This window comes from Plodia interpunctella, chromosome 30 (genome assembly GCF_027563975.2).
Source record: "Plodia interpunctella isolate USDA-ARS_2022_Savannah chromosome 30, ilPloInte3.2, whole genome shotgun sequence".
Lineage (NCBI taxonomy): Eukaryota > Metazoa > Arthropoda > Insecta > Lepidoptera > Pyralidae > Plodia > Plodia interpunctella.
The window spans coordinates 3,632,884-3,647,650 of NC_071323.1; the positions used below are offsets into that span (position 1 = coordinate 3,632,884).

At 35.8% G+C, this 14,767-nt stretch overlaps 2 protein-coding genes across 3 annotated transcripts; one reads left to right on the plus strand and one right to left on the minus strand.

Moving 5' to 3' along the window:
• The first annotated feature begins 91 nt into the window (after positions 1-91).
• On the plus strand, positions 92-9,012 carry LOC128682526 (zinc finger protein 1 homolog). 2 transcript variants are annotated; one of them, XM_053767268.1, is made up of 5 exons: positions 92-337; positions 1,198-1,342; positions 2,178-2,246; positions 3,097-3,234; positions 4,870-9,012. In XM_053767268.1, the coding sequence occupies exons 1-5, from the start codon at positions 203-205 to the stop codon at positions 6,060-6,062; spliced, it is 1,680 nt and encodes a 559-aa protein (XP_053623243.1). In that variant the 5' UTR covers positions 92-202; the 3' UTR covers positions 6,063-9,012. The 2 variants fall into 2 exon arrangements, with proteins under 2 accessions (XP_053623243.1, XP_053623244.1); XM_053767269.1 differs by having other exon boundaries at positions 93-331.
• A 725-nt stretch (positions 9,013-9,737) lies between these two features.
• Positions 9,738-13,961, minus strand: LOC128682527 (uncharacterized). Its single transcript, XM_053767270.2, has 3 exons — positions 13,629-13,961; positions 11,793-12,056; positions 9,738-10,897 (listed from the first exon to the last, which is right to left on the minus strand). The coding sequence occupies exons 1-3, from the start codon at positions 13,734-13,736 to the stop codon at positions 10,472-10,474; spliced, it is 798 nt and encodes a 265-aa protein (XP_053623245.1). The 5' UTR covers positions 13,737-13,961; the 3' UTR covers positions 9,738-10,471.
• Between the last annotated feature and the right edge of the window lie 806 nt (positions 13,962-14,767).

Consider the following 14,767-nt stretch of genomic DNA (forward strand, 5'->3'; position numbering starts at 1 on the left):
GGCCAGAAAGTTGTGTGGAAATCTTCTACACGTTACAGACCTTGGCTATTCTATGAACTTTACTAACGATAAAAAAAGTCATATTAATAAACTGTCAACGTCAATCAATCAATATATAAAAAAAAAAAACAAAATCCAGAAAAAAGAAAACAAGAGAAATTAAAATCATTTATTTTTAAATAAAAGAAATAGTAATACAAATATGAGTTCTGTGACACTCTGCCGATGTTGTCTCGTACGCCCTCCTGATAAAGATCTCAAAGAAATATATAAAAATCTCGGGCGAACGGAAGTCTACGCTGACATGCTCAAGGAATGCTTTGAAATTCATGTAAAGGTTTACCTATTATTTTTGGTTTTTCGCGCACTTTTTTACCAGAATGATGGAGGTTTTTTAACTCTCTGATATAAAATGACGGAGGCTCCAACGTCAGAGAACGTCGGAGCCCAACTTTTCACTTTGCCCGTCTTCGTATCCTTAGTTGTGAGACTGGCACGCCTAACTTGCTAAATTCGTTGTTAGTCCCTGGAAGATTTTCTAGGATCTCTTGTTGATGTAACTCAGTCAGATAATGCAAACTTAACATAATAGGACATTATGTTTACACCGGAGGCGATGCTGATGATAAATAGGGTGCAAGATTGATATACAATATGATTTGTCATTTGTTATGTTAAGTAGATACAAATACATTTAGAATAGTATTTAGGACTTCACTATCACATAAGGTTTCCTGTAACGATTTTTTACTTATTTATTTATTCATTCATACAACCACCGTTATTACGATACGACAGTGACAGAAGTATATACTATTAATTGCCACAAATGATAAATAAATATGCAAAAATAAATTATGCAGATTACAATGATTATATAATAATTCTTTTGAACAGAAAATAAAAAAAAATGGCTTTTTAGAACAATTATTCTATGATATAAATGAGTATTTTGATTATGATTGCTAAAAAACAAAAAAAAAAAAACTCGAAAGATTTAAAAACCATTGTTAGGGTTATGTAAATGGTAATTTTAATAGAATTAAGATAACACTTGTATTGATAATTTTTTTATTGAAAAATATTGCATGCGTGAAAGGGCAATCTGTTGAAACTCTCACTCATATTTACCATTCTTGTATGTATGTACATGTACAAACACAGATTTTGCAATAAATATTTTTGATTTTGTTTCAGCTAAAACTGGGCGACAGTGAGGGTGACAGCGGTATATGTGAGATCTGTGTGTCACGGCTCCGAGACTCGTATGACTTCAAGCATCAAGTGCAGCAGTGCCAGAGGGAGTTTCAGAAGAAGCTTACGGCCGGCCTCAGTGTTGTAGGTGAGATAAATATTTATTAAACTTTTTTGTTCGAAGTATAAACATACTTTTAAACATTTAAAGCGAGGCTTATGCTAAAGTGTTCTCTCTCAGCTGACCATAAGGGCAAACAGAGAAATATGTTGACAAGGTCAGAGAATTTGTATTATGTAACACATAGGTAAAGTACATATGTATAGAATCATTTGATAAGGACAGAGAATTTTTTAAAAAATATGTAAAACCTAGGTAAAGTAGATATGTTTAGAATCATTATGTTAATTCATAGACTATAACAATAAAGATTTCAATTTGGCTGGAAAGTCAATTTTCAAAAAGTTTAAAATTATAATAATAAACTCATAAAAATAATAAAAAACATCGTAAAAAAGTAAACTTGCTATGTACAAAGTCAAATTCAAAATTGTTTATTCAATTTAGAATGATATACATCACTTATTGACGTCAAAAAATTACTTAAACTAAGTCTACTGCCGACTTCCAAAGCGCAGGTGAAGAAGCGGCGTAACAAACTTCACCGCAGCCTTTTCTCCAAGGACGTCAATTAACAAATATAGGTCTTATACATATATTAAAAATTAGGAGGACGAATTTACATCATTATTAAAAATGTCTACAATACTGTAATATACTCTGCAAGTCTGTCTGTATGAATGAACATGATAAACTACCGGACGAATTTTTGTACGGTTTTTACTGTTTAGTTACATGATTCCTGGTATATATATAGATTTTATACATATATTAAAAAGTAAACTTGCAATGTAGGTACATTCTTGACAGATTGTACCTCAACATTCGCAATTGTCGAAATGTTATATATATCTTGTTTCAGATGAGAAAATGCCATTAGTTAAGGAGGAGGTCGTGGACCCGGACGATGATAATGACATATTTTTCATGGGTTAGTATAAAATGTAAATAAATAAATAAATAAATAAATATATATATTAGGACAAATCACACAGATTGAGCTGGCCCCAAAGTAAGTTCGAGACTTGTGTTATGGGATACTAACTCAACGATACTATATTTTATAACAAATACATATATAGATAAACATCCAAGACCCGGGCCAATCAGAAAAAGATCATTTTCCATCATGACCCGACCTGGGCTCAAACCTGGGACCTCTCGGTTCAGTGGCAAGAATCTTACCACTGCGCCACCGAGGTTGTAAAAAAATACTCTGTAGCGTTGACGATTGTTATCAGATTTCACCTGCTCTGTTCTGCCTATTTTAATCTTCTTGATAATTTCACATATCCATACTAATATTATAAATGCGAGAGTCTGTTTGTTTGTCTGTGTTATGTTCCGCTTTCACGGCTAAACCGCTGGACCGATTTTTATGAAATGTAATATGCTTATAGTTTCATATAAATATGTATGTTATGTATACGAAGTTTCAAGAAGATTGGTTGAGTGTATAAAAGTTTGAAGAACAAACAAATGAAGGTACTTATCTAATGTCAGTTAGGGTATAAAAAATTGTATGGCATAATAGGGACCAACACTGTTTGAATGAGTTTCTTTCGGCATTGCTTCTCAGCAGTGGTCGTTCCGAAATGCTAGTAGTTTGTAGCTTTGGTAAACATCATTTAATTTAGAATATGACGTGAAAAGTGCCTGTGAAGGCCTAATTTCTGAACAAATGATTCGATTTTGGTTTTTGATTTTATGAAAAGTGCCCACGAAGGTAAATTTTCGAAATGAATGGTACGACATTTTTTTTTTGTTTCAAACCACGCCAGACCTCAAAATGGAGTATTCAGACTACGACATGAAGGAGGAAGATGACAAGAATCTATCAGAAATGCTGCGCTTCTCCAACGTAACAGTGAAGAAGAAGAAGAAAAATGGCCGAACACTGGACTTACAGAAAAGCCGCGGTAAATCCTTATGTTTATACAGGGTCACTGGTATCTAACGCATAACCTCCTAATGACTACTCGGGTACATCAAAATAAGCAACTTTTGTTCTACGACTTTTCGTGATTCGCAGTTTTTTTTTTTCATATAAAAAAATACAATCTGATCTGCGACTCTACACATGTTCACTGTATGCAATAGCCGAGCGACACGAGACAGTACAGTAGCGTTATGTAGCGGAATCGGACGTAGAGTTAACGTTTTACAGAAACGACATTAAAACTAAAAAAAGGAAAACTTTTGTATTTATCACGTTTAGACAAAAGTCGTAAAATGTTAATATTTTATGAGAAAAATAACTAGATGTTGCCCGGGGCTTCGCTCCCGTGGGAATTTTGAAATAATATATAGCCTATAGCAATCTTGGATAATGTACCTTTCTAATGGTGAAAGAATTTTTGAAATCGGTTCGGTAGCTTCGGAGATTACCCGCCTCAAACGTACAAACTCACAAACGCCTACCTCTTTATAATAATAGTATAGATTTAAAGTGTTCACTACTTAATTTTTTGGAGAAAAATTAAATTCATGAATTATCTCCAGTATTTAAAGGTAGTTTCTGTTGAAAAAATTACATCTTTTATATTTTTGTTAGGTTTAAGACTCGTGTGAATTTGAAATTAAAATAATTGACGATTATCTTGTAAAATTCGTATATAAATCGTTTTCAGAGTTACATAGGTGGTTCAGTTTTTGAAGTAATAATTTAGCAAGTAATAATCGAATGAGAGAGATGAACGTATAAAAAAAATGGATCGAATGAAAGATATAAACATATGAATGAGTGGAACGAATGAAGATGACAGATGACAGCTCTTCTATATGTCACTCTGACATATCGCCGTGGGTGTGATGATGTGCCGCGTAGTCGGTAGATGGCGCTGTGACACCTAAATCTGAGGGTCTACCACGAAACATACGTAAGTAGCGCGTTACTAACGTCCACATGCTGTCTCTTTTACCCATATCGTGTATGATAAAGAAAGAACGTGTGGACGCAGTGACTTGTTACGTGTTTCAAGGTCGCCCCCTTTGGGACCTTTTGATCACAGGTCTTATAGAAGGAAAGAAAAGATTTATTCGGCAAAAAAAAAAACAGTTATAAAGGTGAATTTCACGAGCGTTTCAAACTCCGCCGCGGGATATCATTAGTGTATATTAAATTGTACCATACACAGTAATCAATTTAATTATTAAATATTTTATAAATAAGTATTGGTACAATGTTAATTTTTATAAATGTTTAATTAAAAAAAGTGATTCCTTATTAAAACAAAATGTCGCACATTAATGAAGCGTTACACGCCGCGTTCAAACGCTTGTGAAATTCACCCATAAACAGATTACAATTTAAAATAACAAAAATCTTTCAATGACTTCGAATCCATACAAATTTTTAGAAAGAGAAAAAAATTGTATTTATTACTGTACCTATTTTGATGAAATTTGGCACAGTGATAGATGAAACGTACTTTTTATGGTTTCACCCGAGCGAAGTCGGTGCGGGCCTCTAATATTATATATATATGATTTCGAATATCGATTTTCTCGTATTGTGTTGATATTATTAATTATTATTATTTATCTCTTTTCAGATCGCAAAGCGAAAAAGGTGCTGACGGGCCCATTGAAAATATCACTGAAAGCATTTTCGGATAAAATAAAAAATCCAGCTTTAACCGACATGCATTTCCTTAGCGAAAACAAAAAACACAAATTAAACGTTGAAAACGTGCTGAAATACTCCAACGCCACACCATTCTCAAATAAAACTCTGTCGGGCATAGTCTGCGCTTACTGCAAAGAATCGTGCACAGGTCCAGACGAGCTGCGCGCGCACACACAAGAAACTCACAAAAACTCCGAACTAAACGACAATAAGCGTATCGACAAAAACAATTTGTCTATTAAAATGGACATAACAGATCTTAGATGCGTTCTTTGCAACACAAAAGTCGACGTGATTCGAAATTTGAAAACGCATTTAATAAAAGAACACGACATAAAATTCTATCCGGATGTTTGTGATTACATTTTAGAATTCAAATTAACGGCCGGCGAGATTTTAAATTGCGCGTTATGTAATTCCACATTCGAAACTTTCAAAACTTTATTACAGCATATGAACAATCATTATAGGAATTATATTTGCGATGTGTGCGATTTAGGTTTCATAAACAAGCACAGACTTAAAAATCACAAAAGAACACACGAAATTGGTACGTTCAAGTGTTCAGTGTGCGAAAAAGTGTTTAGTACGCGCGTCAGGATGATGTGCCACGAGAAATATACACATAACACAAACGCTAGATACACTACGAACTGTCCGCATTGTAATCAATCGTTTACGAGTTATTATCAACGGAACAGGCACATGTTTCAAGAGCACAACACAACCGCTGCATCGTACAAGTGTAATATATGTGACAAGTCTTTTATATTGAAATCAAAACTAACGTCTCATATAAAAAAGGTTCATTTGATGGAGAGAAATCATGTATGTGCGGAGTGCGGTCAAGGATTTTTCATTAAGCAGAGTTTGGACGAGCATATGATAAAGCATAACGGTGAAAGGGTGTACAAATGCACCGTTTGTCACAAGGCTTACGCGAGGAAGAAGACTTTAAGAGAACATTTGAGAATACATAACAATGATAGGCGATTTAAGTGCGGTGTTTGCGGTTTGGCGTTCGTACAGAAATGTAGTTTGAAAAGCCATATGTTGTCTAATCATGGGGTCACGTTGGCGGAGTATGAATCGGCCAGGGCCGATGTGGTTAGCCCTTGAAACTTTCAAAAAACAGTTCAAATTGGAGAGGAGACAGAGAGAAGTTACGGGTTTGCGTTACTCGCTGTCGAGTCGTGAAGTGTGACCGAGCAGCCGACCAATTTGCGGTGTCGTTGTCGTCGCGTCACAATGGCGCACTGTGATAGGCTTAGCTAGCTCCTAACGCGAATCCTCGTGCCACACGAGTTTGTACACCAATCTGACTCGTGTATAGTAGTTTTCATCGACCACCACTTGCTTCCGGTGAAGGAGAACATCGCGAGGAAACCTGCACACTGGTGGACAGTTTAGTTCACTAGTGTGCACGCGACTACCTGCCACTAGATGGCGGTGGGTAGCCGTAAAAGTCATGTCATATGCGTTTAGGCGACTTGAATAAAATGTGACACCAGTGTTAGCAATTACACACTCGAAAAGAAGAACGCGAATCGACTCGGTGGTGTGATATAAATGGCAAAGTCGCACAACGTACACAACGTGCTTCCGGCGTAAGCAAAATGAAGTGCGAAACGAAGAGAAACATAGTGAATCGAAAATAAATACCTACAACTTTTTCAATTAAAATTCAATATTATATATTCAATTTATATATACAACACTTTATTATTTATTAGGCGTAGTACGTAGAGCAAATTTACTATTCACATCGAGTCGATTCACGGTGAGACAGCCAACCAATCACAGTTAGCTATTGTGACGCGACGACAACCGCACCGCAATGTGATTGGTTCGCTGCGACTCACTTCGATAGTGAGTTGCACTTCGCCCCAGGGATGTGCAATACTTGTATGAAACGTTTTACAAGCAGTTGTTTTTGGTCGGATATATGCGACACTCGCGAAATTGACACGAGAATGTTTGTCGGAATAATCCGACGTTCGCTTTGAAAGGGTTAAGATTCTCATCGCGTCTGTTATTGTAATATGTAAGTAATCATGATTACATTTATTGTGATCTCTAAATCAATAAGCAAATGTGACGTTCCACGTGTATAGGTAAGAGCTTATGGTCGATTTTTCTGTAATCTGCAACTCAAGAACTGTTCTGTGGGCGAAGTGCGAGTTTGCCTTTCACTTCTCACCATCGATTCGATTAGAAGTTAGACGCAGCGAACCAATTGACGCAACGACAACCACACTGCAATGTGATTGGTTCGCTGCGTCTCACTTCGAATCGATCCGATGGTGATAAGTGAAATTAAAACCCGCACTAACAGCTCTGATCAAAATTAAGAATACACACGAAGAAACCCATTCATTACCTTTATTCGTGGAAAATATTTTTTGTTTTTGTGTTGAATGGACGTATCCGTAGCCATTTAAAGGTCCCCACTACGTCCTTACGGATAGATGTATATAATCATGATTTAAAAATTGTAATTACGATTGATGATTACAAAATTGTAATCAGTAATCTGATTACTTTTTTTATTATACACATTTGCTGTCAACGACAGTCATTGGATACTTTAACCCGTTTAACTTCCAACGGAGAATATTTTTAATTTATTATAAAAAAATATATTAATATTATATTATACAGATTTTACGACTATTAACTAAGATTTGTAACTGTGCGGCTACCATGAAACATAAGACACACGGTTCTTTTTTTACACGATGCGTACGTGATATTAGTCGTGTCGTGGGCGTTGTTTCAACTAAACGTTTTATTCAACTGTTTTCCAAGCTCAACAATATACAACTAGTTTAATCACAACTGCAAAAGTAGTTGGAATGCCCAACTGGTTTGCACCAACGTAGCGCGCGGCGCGAGCGGCGAGCGGACAACTGGTTTAGTAACTGTTTGCTCCTGGAAAAAAAAAACAGTTGAGTTCCGTTGGCTCGAAAAACGTCAACGGCCCACCACGAGCTCGTGAAACATGTTCGTGAACGACAGTAATGTGTTTATATGTTTCGTGGTCAGGCCTCCCGAGTTAATTTATTAATATATCTAACTTTGCAAAATCGAAGTTTATTTCTTGATGTAAAATATTTTTTGTTATATCTTGGGAAATAATATATTTACTCATGGCAATATGTCTAATTGTTTTATAAGTTTTCATATACAGAATTTTATTTTTCAATTGGCATTCTATATGAGCTCAAGTGCCAAGTTGTGCTATTAATTTTAAGTTTTCAAAATGTTAACACAAGCGATTAATGTTGTTAGAATTATGAAATAATTGATTTTGAGGTAATTTGTTGATTACAATGATTACTCTGGCGATACCTTGCAGTTTTATTATTTTCATTTCGTAATATAAAGTCATTTATAAAGTACACGTTTGACATCTGTCAGTCTATGGCTAAAACTGTCAAAAAAGTCTTTTGTGACCTATCAAATTGGTCCTACTTTAACTACCTACTATTTAACTAAATACTAAAAATAAATCTAAAAACTATTTAAACAGATTATGCCGAAGAATTATAGTTGAAAAGTATTACAGTTCTCCATAGCATAATGTAATCACAGTTGTCTCAATCGAAAACTGACTAAAAAAAACATTTTATTATAGAAAACTATAATATTTTCTGCTAGAATTTTAGCTTTATGTAGGTCTGTCGGTTGAAATATTTTATTAATGGAGATGGCGCTAGTGTGCAAAGAATAATCGCCTTAAAATGTTAAACTCCGTTTTTTTTTTTTACAACATGTGTTTATCATGTAAACAAACTTACCACGTCTTTTAATGATTTCACAGCAATATGAATTAAATTAGTTACGCGGTCAATAAATGTTTTACTTTAGAATGTGTTGGTTTGAATTGATGTTTGTTTCGTTTTTATCAAAATTTTAAACTTTGTTTTACATGTTAGCACTCGTAAGAAAAAACGTGTATACGTAGAACTGCATTAAATATATTGTTTTGTTTTAAATCGACATGATTTACGAAATTATACGAAAGTCGCATTATTTATTTTTTAATGATATTAAAGTTTTCATTCAACGTCACATGTTTTATTTACCCCCGACGCAAAAAGAAGTATATTATAAGTTTAACGTGTCTGTCTGTGGCATCGTAGCTCCCGAACGGATGAGCCGATTTTCGTTTAGTTTTTTTTTCTGTGTCATAGATCCCATCCCGAGTGTTCTTAGCAGTGTTTCGTGAAAATCTGTTCGGCCGTTCTAAAGTTGTAGCGAAATGAATGTTGAAAGTCGGGGTTTTTTAAAACTGTCTAACAAATAAACTTGTTTATATAAATCATCACGTTGTCAACCATCCAACTCTTAATTTATGAATCACTAGCTATTGACCGCGGCTCCGCCCGCGTGATTCTCCCACGGGAACAGTTATTTTTCCAAGATTTAAAAGGTACTGAAGTTCAAATTGCAATGTAATGCGAATTTTGAAGAAGATTGGTTGAGTATAGGTAAACAAACTTATTTCGCATTTATATTACTAGCTGCGCCCCGGGGCTTCGCTCCCGTGGGAATTTCGGGATAAAAAGTACCCAATGTGTTATTCCAGGTTATATTCTATCAGCGTACCGAATTTCATAAGAATCCGTCCAGTAGATTTTGCGTGATAGAGCAACAAACATTCATCCTCACAAACTTTTGCATTTATAATATTAGTAGGAGTGTTACGATAGCTTAACTATATTCTCACCTTGGTCTCCCTCGTCGGAATCAAGTGGTGGTCCTTTAAACACCAAAATTAAAATAAAACAATTTGTAAAAATATCTATATTCGACACATAAAACTTAATTACAATTGTTACAACAGAATAATAAAAAAAATACAGTACTAAAGTACGGCCACTCCCTGTCCTCCCTGTCATTTAAAACGGTCCCTCAATTACAGGAAAGAGAGTAGGCGCGCGAGCCGCTTCATACTTTCCCGATTGCACTGCGATTATGGCGCCAACCCCGGCGTCTCAACTCACACAAGCACGGTACGCGTTTATGACTGTTCGATTTATATTTCGTCGCGATTATACAATCTGTAAATTACTAAGGCAGGGGCGACACATATGGAGGTCCTGGGTTCGATTCCCAGTGCGTGCAAATATCATCCATCGGACACGCCATACGCGTTTAGTGCTAAATGTGGGCTGTTGAGTGTTGTCCATTGATTTATTCATACAAATTGAATGTAAAACATTTAATCTAACGGCGGCATCACAGCCGCGAATGATACATATAATAAAAATATGTGGGCTATGTCTGTACATAGGTGATATTAAAAGGTCTGAAGCCAGTTTCTGTCTGTATGTTCGCACATCACGCAAAAACTGCCGGATGGAATTTGATGCGGTTTTGACATTGTATATAGCATATGATCGCACTTAAAATCTTGTATAGGTTACATCGCGATACGTTGCTTAGAACTGGAGATATTGTTAGCAATAAGTTACTAGTAGACGCACGTAATAAACGCAGGCGAAGCCGCGTGCACACGCTGGTTATTTGTTAAGACTCGATTCTCTGAGCGCGGGAGAAGCCCTTTTTGATGATGAAGGCTTATACACAGCACGGCTTTCATGGATATAAGGAGATGTTGGAAAATCATCAGTTGACAGCTCGGAATAAATGCTATGTGTCGGCTCATCGGTTACATATTGAGAATCTGCTTCACTAGGGTTACTTAACAAACGTTTCTTCTTGATAATCAATCCGTCTATCTCATGTCTAAGTTCTAACCGGTCAATCTCACTAAATTCCCTTAGCATTTTTGCTAGTAGTCTGCCGTACAGGTCACAATCGTCGTCTTCCCTCTTTTGTGGGACTCCGAGTCGCTTGTGTGTCGGTATGGACACTTGTGACGATATTTTCGACTCTTGTAGCTGTTGAGACTTTGTGTCTAATGGATCGTCTGTGTCGTCTTTCGTCTGAAAAAAAAAATTACATTGAATAATTCTTTATTTAACACCAGTACGTGGTGACTGGATGTCTTCAAGGATGAGCGCGACAATGGTCTGACAACTAGGGATGCCGACGACCGTGCGAAGTGAAGGAGAAATAGTGGGAAAGCGGACTCTGGGCTCCGACGCTCAATGGCTGAGGAAGGAACCGGGATAACGCTCAGATGAAAGTCCCTAATGCCTACATTATTTAGTTCGGCGATCTTTGCGATCGGTCCTAACGGGGGGAACTCCTCAACGGCTTACAGCAGGACATGGGGTTTTTTGTCTTTTTATTCAAAATTTTTGACAAGGCTTCAGTGCACTTTGTGTGACTATGTCAGCCATGAGGCTGAGGGGGATATCTAATATAAACTTATCTAGCTTTCATAATGCTTGTCCACAAGATATAAATGGATTTAGCCGCCTGTGATAACGGACCGCTCAACGCTATTGTTCAGCAATCCATTACACGTCTCTCTGTCATTGTCTGGCGTTATGCCACAATATTACTAGACGGCAATAAATTATTGTGGCAAAAATTAAATTTTTGTAAAACAACATGTTAATAAGCATTTCATTAATTTCATTTGACGACCTCGGTGGCGCAGTGGTAACGTTCTTGCCACTGAACCGAGAGGTCCCGGGTTCGATCCCCGGTCGGGTCATGATGGAAAATGATCTTTTTCTGATTGGCCCGGGTCTTGGATGTTTATCTATATAATGTATTTGTTATAAAATATAGTATCGTTGAGTTAGTATCCCATAACACAAGTCTCGAACTTACTTTGGGGCTAGCTCAATCTGTGTAATTTGTCCTAATATATTTATATACTAATATATATATATTTCTCATATGATATATACAAAATTTTCGACTTACATCAGAACTGTCCTCCTTCAATACACAGAAGTCTTCCTTTGACATCAAAGTAGACTTGCATTCGTATACATTATTCATAAATGCTGCCAAGGCGTCGTAATAAATCCACGGCGGTTTGAACACCTCGTCGTCTCCAGCCTGGTAAGATGCGAGTACCTTCCGGTGATTTAGACGGTAGGCCGCCAGAAGAGTCTCCTTTTTCCTCTTTAATTCCGTCACTGTCACTTTCATCTCTTCGGACATACGTTTCCATGCATTGTTGACCTGTAATACAATATTGTTTACAATATTAATTTTTTTTCTAAAAATATGATAGAACTAAATGCGCACCGGGGCTTAGCTCTCGAGGGAATTTCGGGATAAAAAGCATCTTATGCGTTATGCTAGGTTATATTCTACCTGTGTACCAAATTTTATATGAATCAGTCAAGTAGATTTTGTGTGAATGAGAACATACATCCTCACAACACAATCTTTTGCTTTTATAAAATTAGTAGGATTTGTGATTGTTTGTATTATTGGGTCAATATTTATTTGTTACTCAAAAATTCCCGAATACCATGGTGTACGGGACGGGTACATCGTAAAGTCCGCAGATTCATTATTACGCAAACTAGGTAAATTCATTCGAGTCAGTCCGTAATTAGCACTCATATTCGACGACCTCAGTGGCGCAGTGGTAAAGTGCTTGCCTCTGAACCGACAGGTCCCGGGTTCGATCCCCGGTTGGGTCATGATGGAAAATGATCTTTTTCTGATTTGCCCGGGTCTTGGATGTTTATCTATATATATGTATTTGTTATAAAATATAGTATCGTTGAGTTAGTATCCCATGACACAAGTCTCGAACTTACTTTGGGGCTAGCTCAATCTGTGTGATTTGTCCTATATATATATTTATTTATTATTTTCATTTTCGTCGTACCTTTCGCAACAAGTAATAAATAGTATTTTTCAAACGTATCACATCTATCATTTCTTAACATAATTTTAACTAATTTCAAGGTGTATAGTCCCGGACTATACATCTTTGTGGTCCTCTGAGCCGGATCTGAACCAATGAGGTCGTTGGTTCAGATCTGGCTCAAAGGACCACTGGATCATTTGGAAACATTTCAAATATATATTTTTAGTTCTTTATTTATTTATAAATAACTTTGTGTATTAAATTTTAGTTATGATTTCAATTAAATTGCTGTATTTACATTGTGTGTATAAAAATAATAAAACTTGTATAAGTAAATTGAATTAAACTTTTTCAAAAAATGTACATGATATTTTTATTACTTTTACTAATTTTATTTTCTTAGGTACAGTTATTAATTTCATAGATAAAAATGTATATTACAATTTTAATAAAAGCTAATTTTAATTTAAAAAAAAATGGTTAATGATTTTGATAAACATATCTAATTTTGTACTGTGTGGCCGATTTCTTGCTATCCCTTTCGCTTGCTATGAAAAGGAAAGGATACGCGACACTTCGTTATATGCATCGAGTAGCCTTCCTTCCTGATAAAGGACATAAGTGTAGACTCAGCCCTACCCTAATATGGGATTTTTCCTATTATTTTACGAAAGTTAAGACACATTTGTATAAAGTAGATTGATAGACTTTCTTACAATAATATATTGGAGTTGGCGGGACAATTGCGGGGATCGTCATTTTACCAAATAAACGGAAGTTTTGTGAATGCAATACATTAAACGTGTAAATAAAAGGACGGGCTTCGTTTTAAATGTATACAACAGGACGAAATTGTCTCCAAAAGTCACAATTTACGCTGTGAAATGGGTCTAATAACCACGTACTTAAATAAGTTTGATATGTCTCACCTTAACTTTATCTTTGTGATGTTTCTGTTTAGGATTCCAAATTTCAGGAGAAGATTGGTAAAGTTCTATAAACTTGAATGTTTCTTCATTTGTCCACCCGTTAGCCATATTTATTGGACGCACACTCGCAATCGTCGGCCATTACAGGCGATCATAATAAAATGATGTTTGACGTTGGCTTTAGTGATGTGATGTTGACGTTAGGTATCGATAGATCACTCTCGAGTGAGAAAGAGAAGAGAAAATTATATCGAATAAAATATACGATCTATTTATTATCGTAACACTATTGGTATTGTAGGCAGATAAACCTATCGACACGATACGTCACATATTTCGTTTCACTCATACAAGAAAGATTACTTAATTATTTAATACACGAGAAGAAACGGGTAGAGCACAGTTATGATATAAGATTTAATGTTCTTATTATCTGTGGGTAGAGCGCCAAGCCGTCATTTTGGCGAACGATGGAGTCTCATAACACAAAAAGACGTACCTATTCTTTAGTTTTAGGACCATAGGGACCTTTTGAATCGAGAATGCATTGAGCGGGAAATACAAATTGATATTTCAGTGTTGCCATCGAATGATTTGTGTATGACGAGACGATATCTTTCATTCAGCGTTTTTAAAAACATACGAAGAAAAAGAGGGAAGGGGCTTATATCTAGTCTTTCATTGAATAAAGGTCAGAAGTCAACTGTTCTAACCTATAATTACCTTTCCGTATACACCATAAATTTATAATTATGCCAAAAAATAAAATGTGGCTATCTAAAAATTTATGGTGTATATGAACTTGTTATTTTGCCACTTTACCTAACTTTTTCTTGGCTCCAAATTCATGTCAGATACATTTGGGCGACTTGAATAAAATCAGACATCAAATGTTAGCAAAACACTCGACGTGATGATAACTTGCTTCCAGCTGAACATCAGTGCCTCGGCTCGATACCATGGTCGCCATTTCGGCTTACACATTTTACTCCATAGTCTTTTGAATTGTATTTTAAGTTGTAATGCCTTGATTGTGATTGTCGAATAAACGATATCTTTTTTTCTTTATAACAGTCAGTCGATAAATGGAACGGATTTCAAATAAACGATCGAAATTGGTGCCAGGATTACATAACGTT

Coding starts and splice junctions, on each gene's coding strand:
- LOC128682526 (XM_053767268.1), top strand. CDS start 203: ATGAGTTCTGTGACACTCTGCCGATGTTGTCTCGTACGCCCTCCTGAT. Junction 338..1,197: donor GCTTTGAAATTCATGTAAAG/GTTTACCTATTA, acceptor ATTTTGTTTCAG/CTAAAACTGGGCGACAGTGA. Junction 2,247..3,096: donor TAATGACATATTTTTCATGG/GTTAGTATAAAA, acceptor AAACCACGCCAG/ACCTCAAAATGGAGTATTCA.
- LOC128682527 (XM_053767270.2), bottom strand. CDS start 13,736: ATGGCTAACGGGTGGACAAATGAAGAAACATTCAAGTTTATAGAACTT. Junction 12,057..13,628: donor ATCACAAAGATAAAGTTAAG/GTGAGACATATC, acceptor ATTGTATTACAG/GTCAACAATGCATGGAAACG. Junction 10,898..11,792: donor TGAAGGAGGACAGTTCTGAT/GTAAGTCGAAAA, acceptor TTTTTTTTTCAG/ACGAAAGACGACACAGACGA.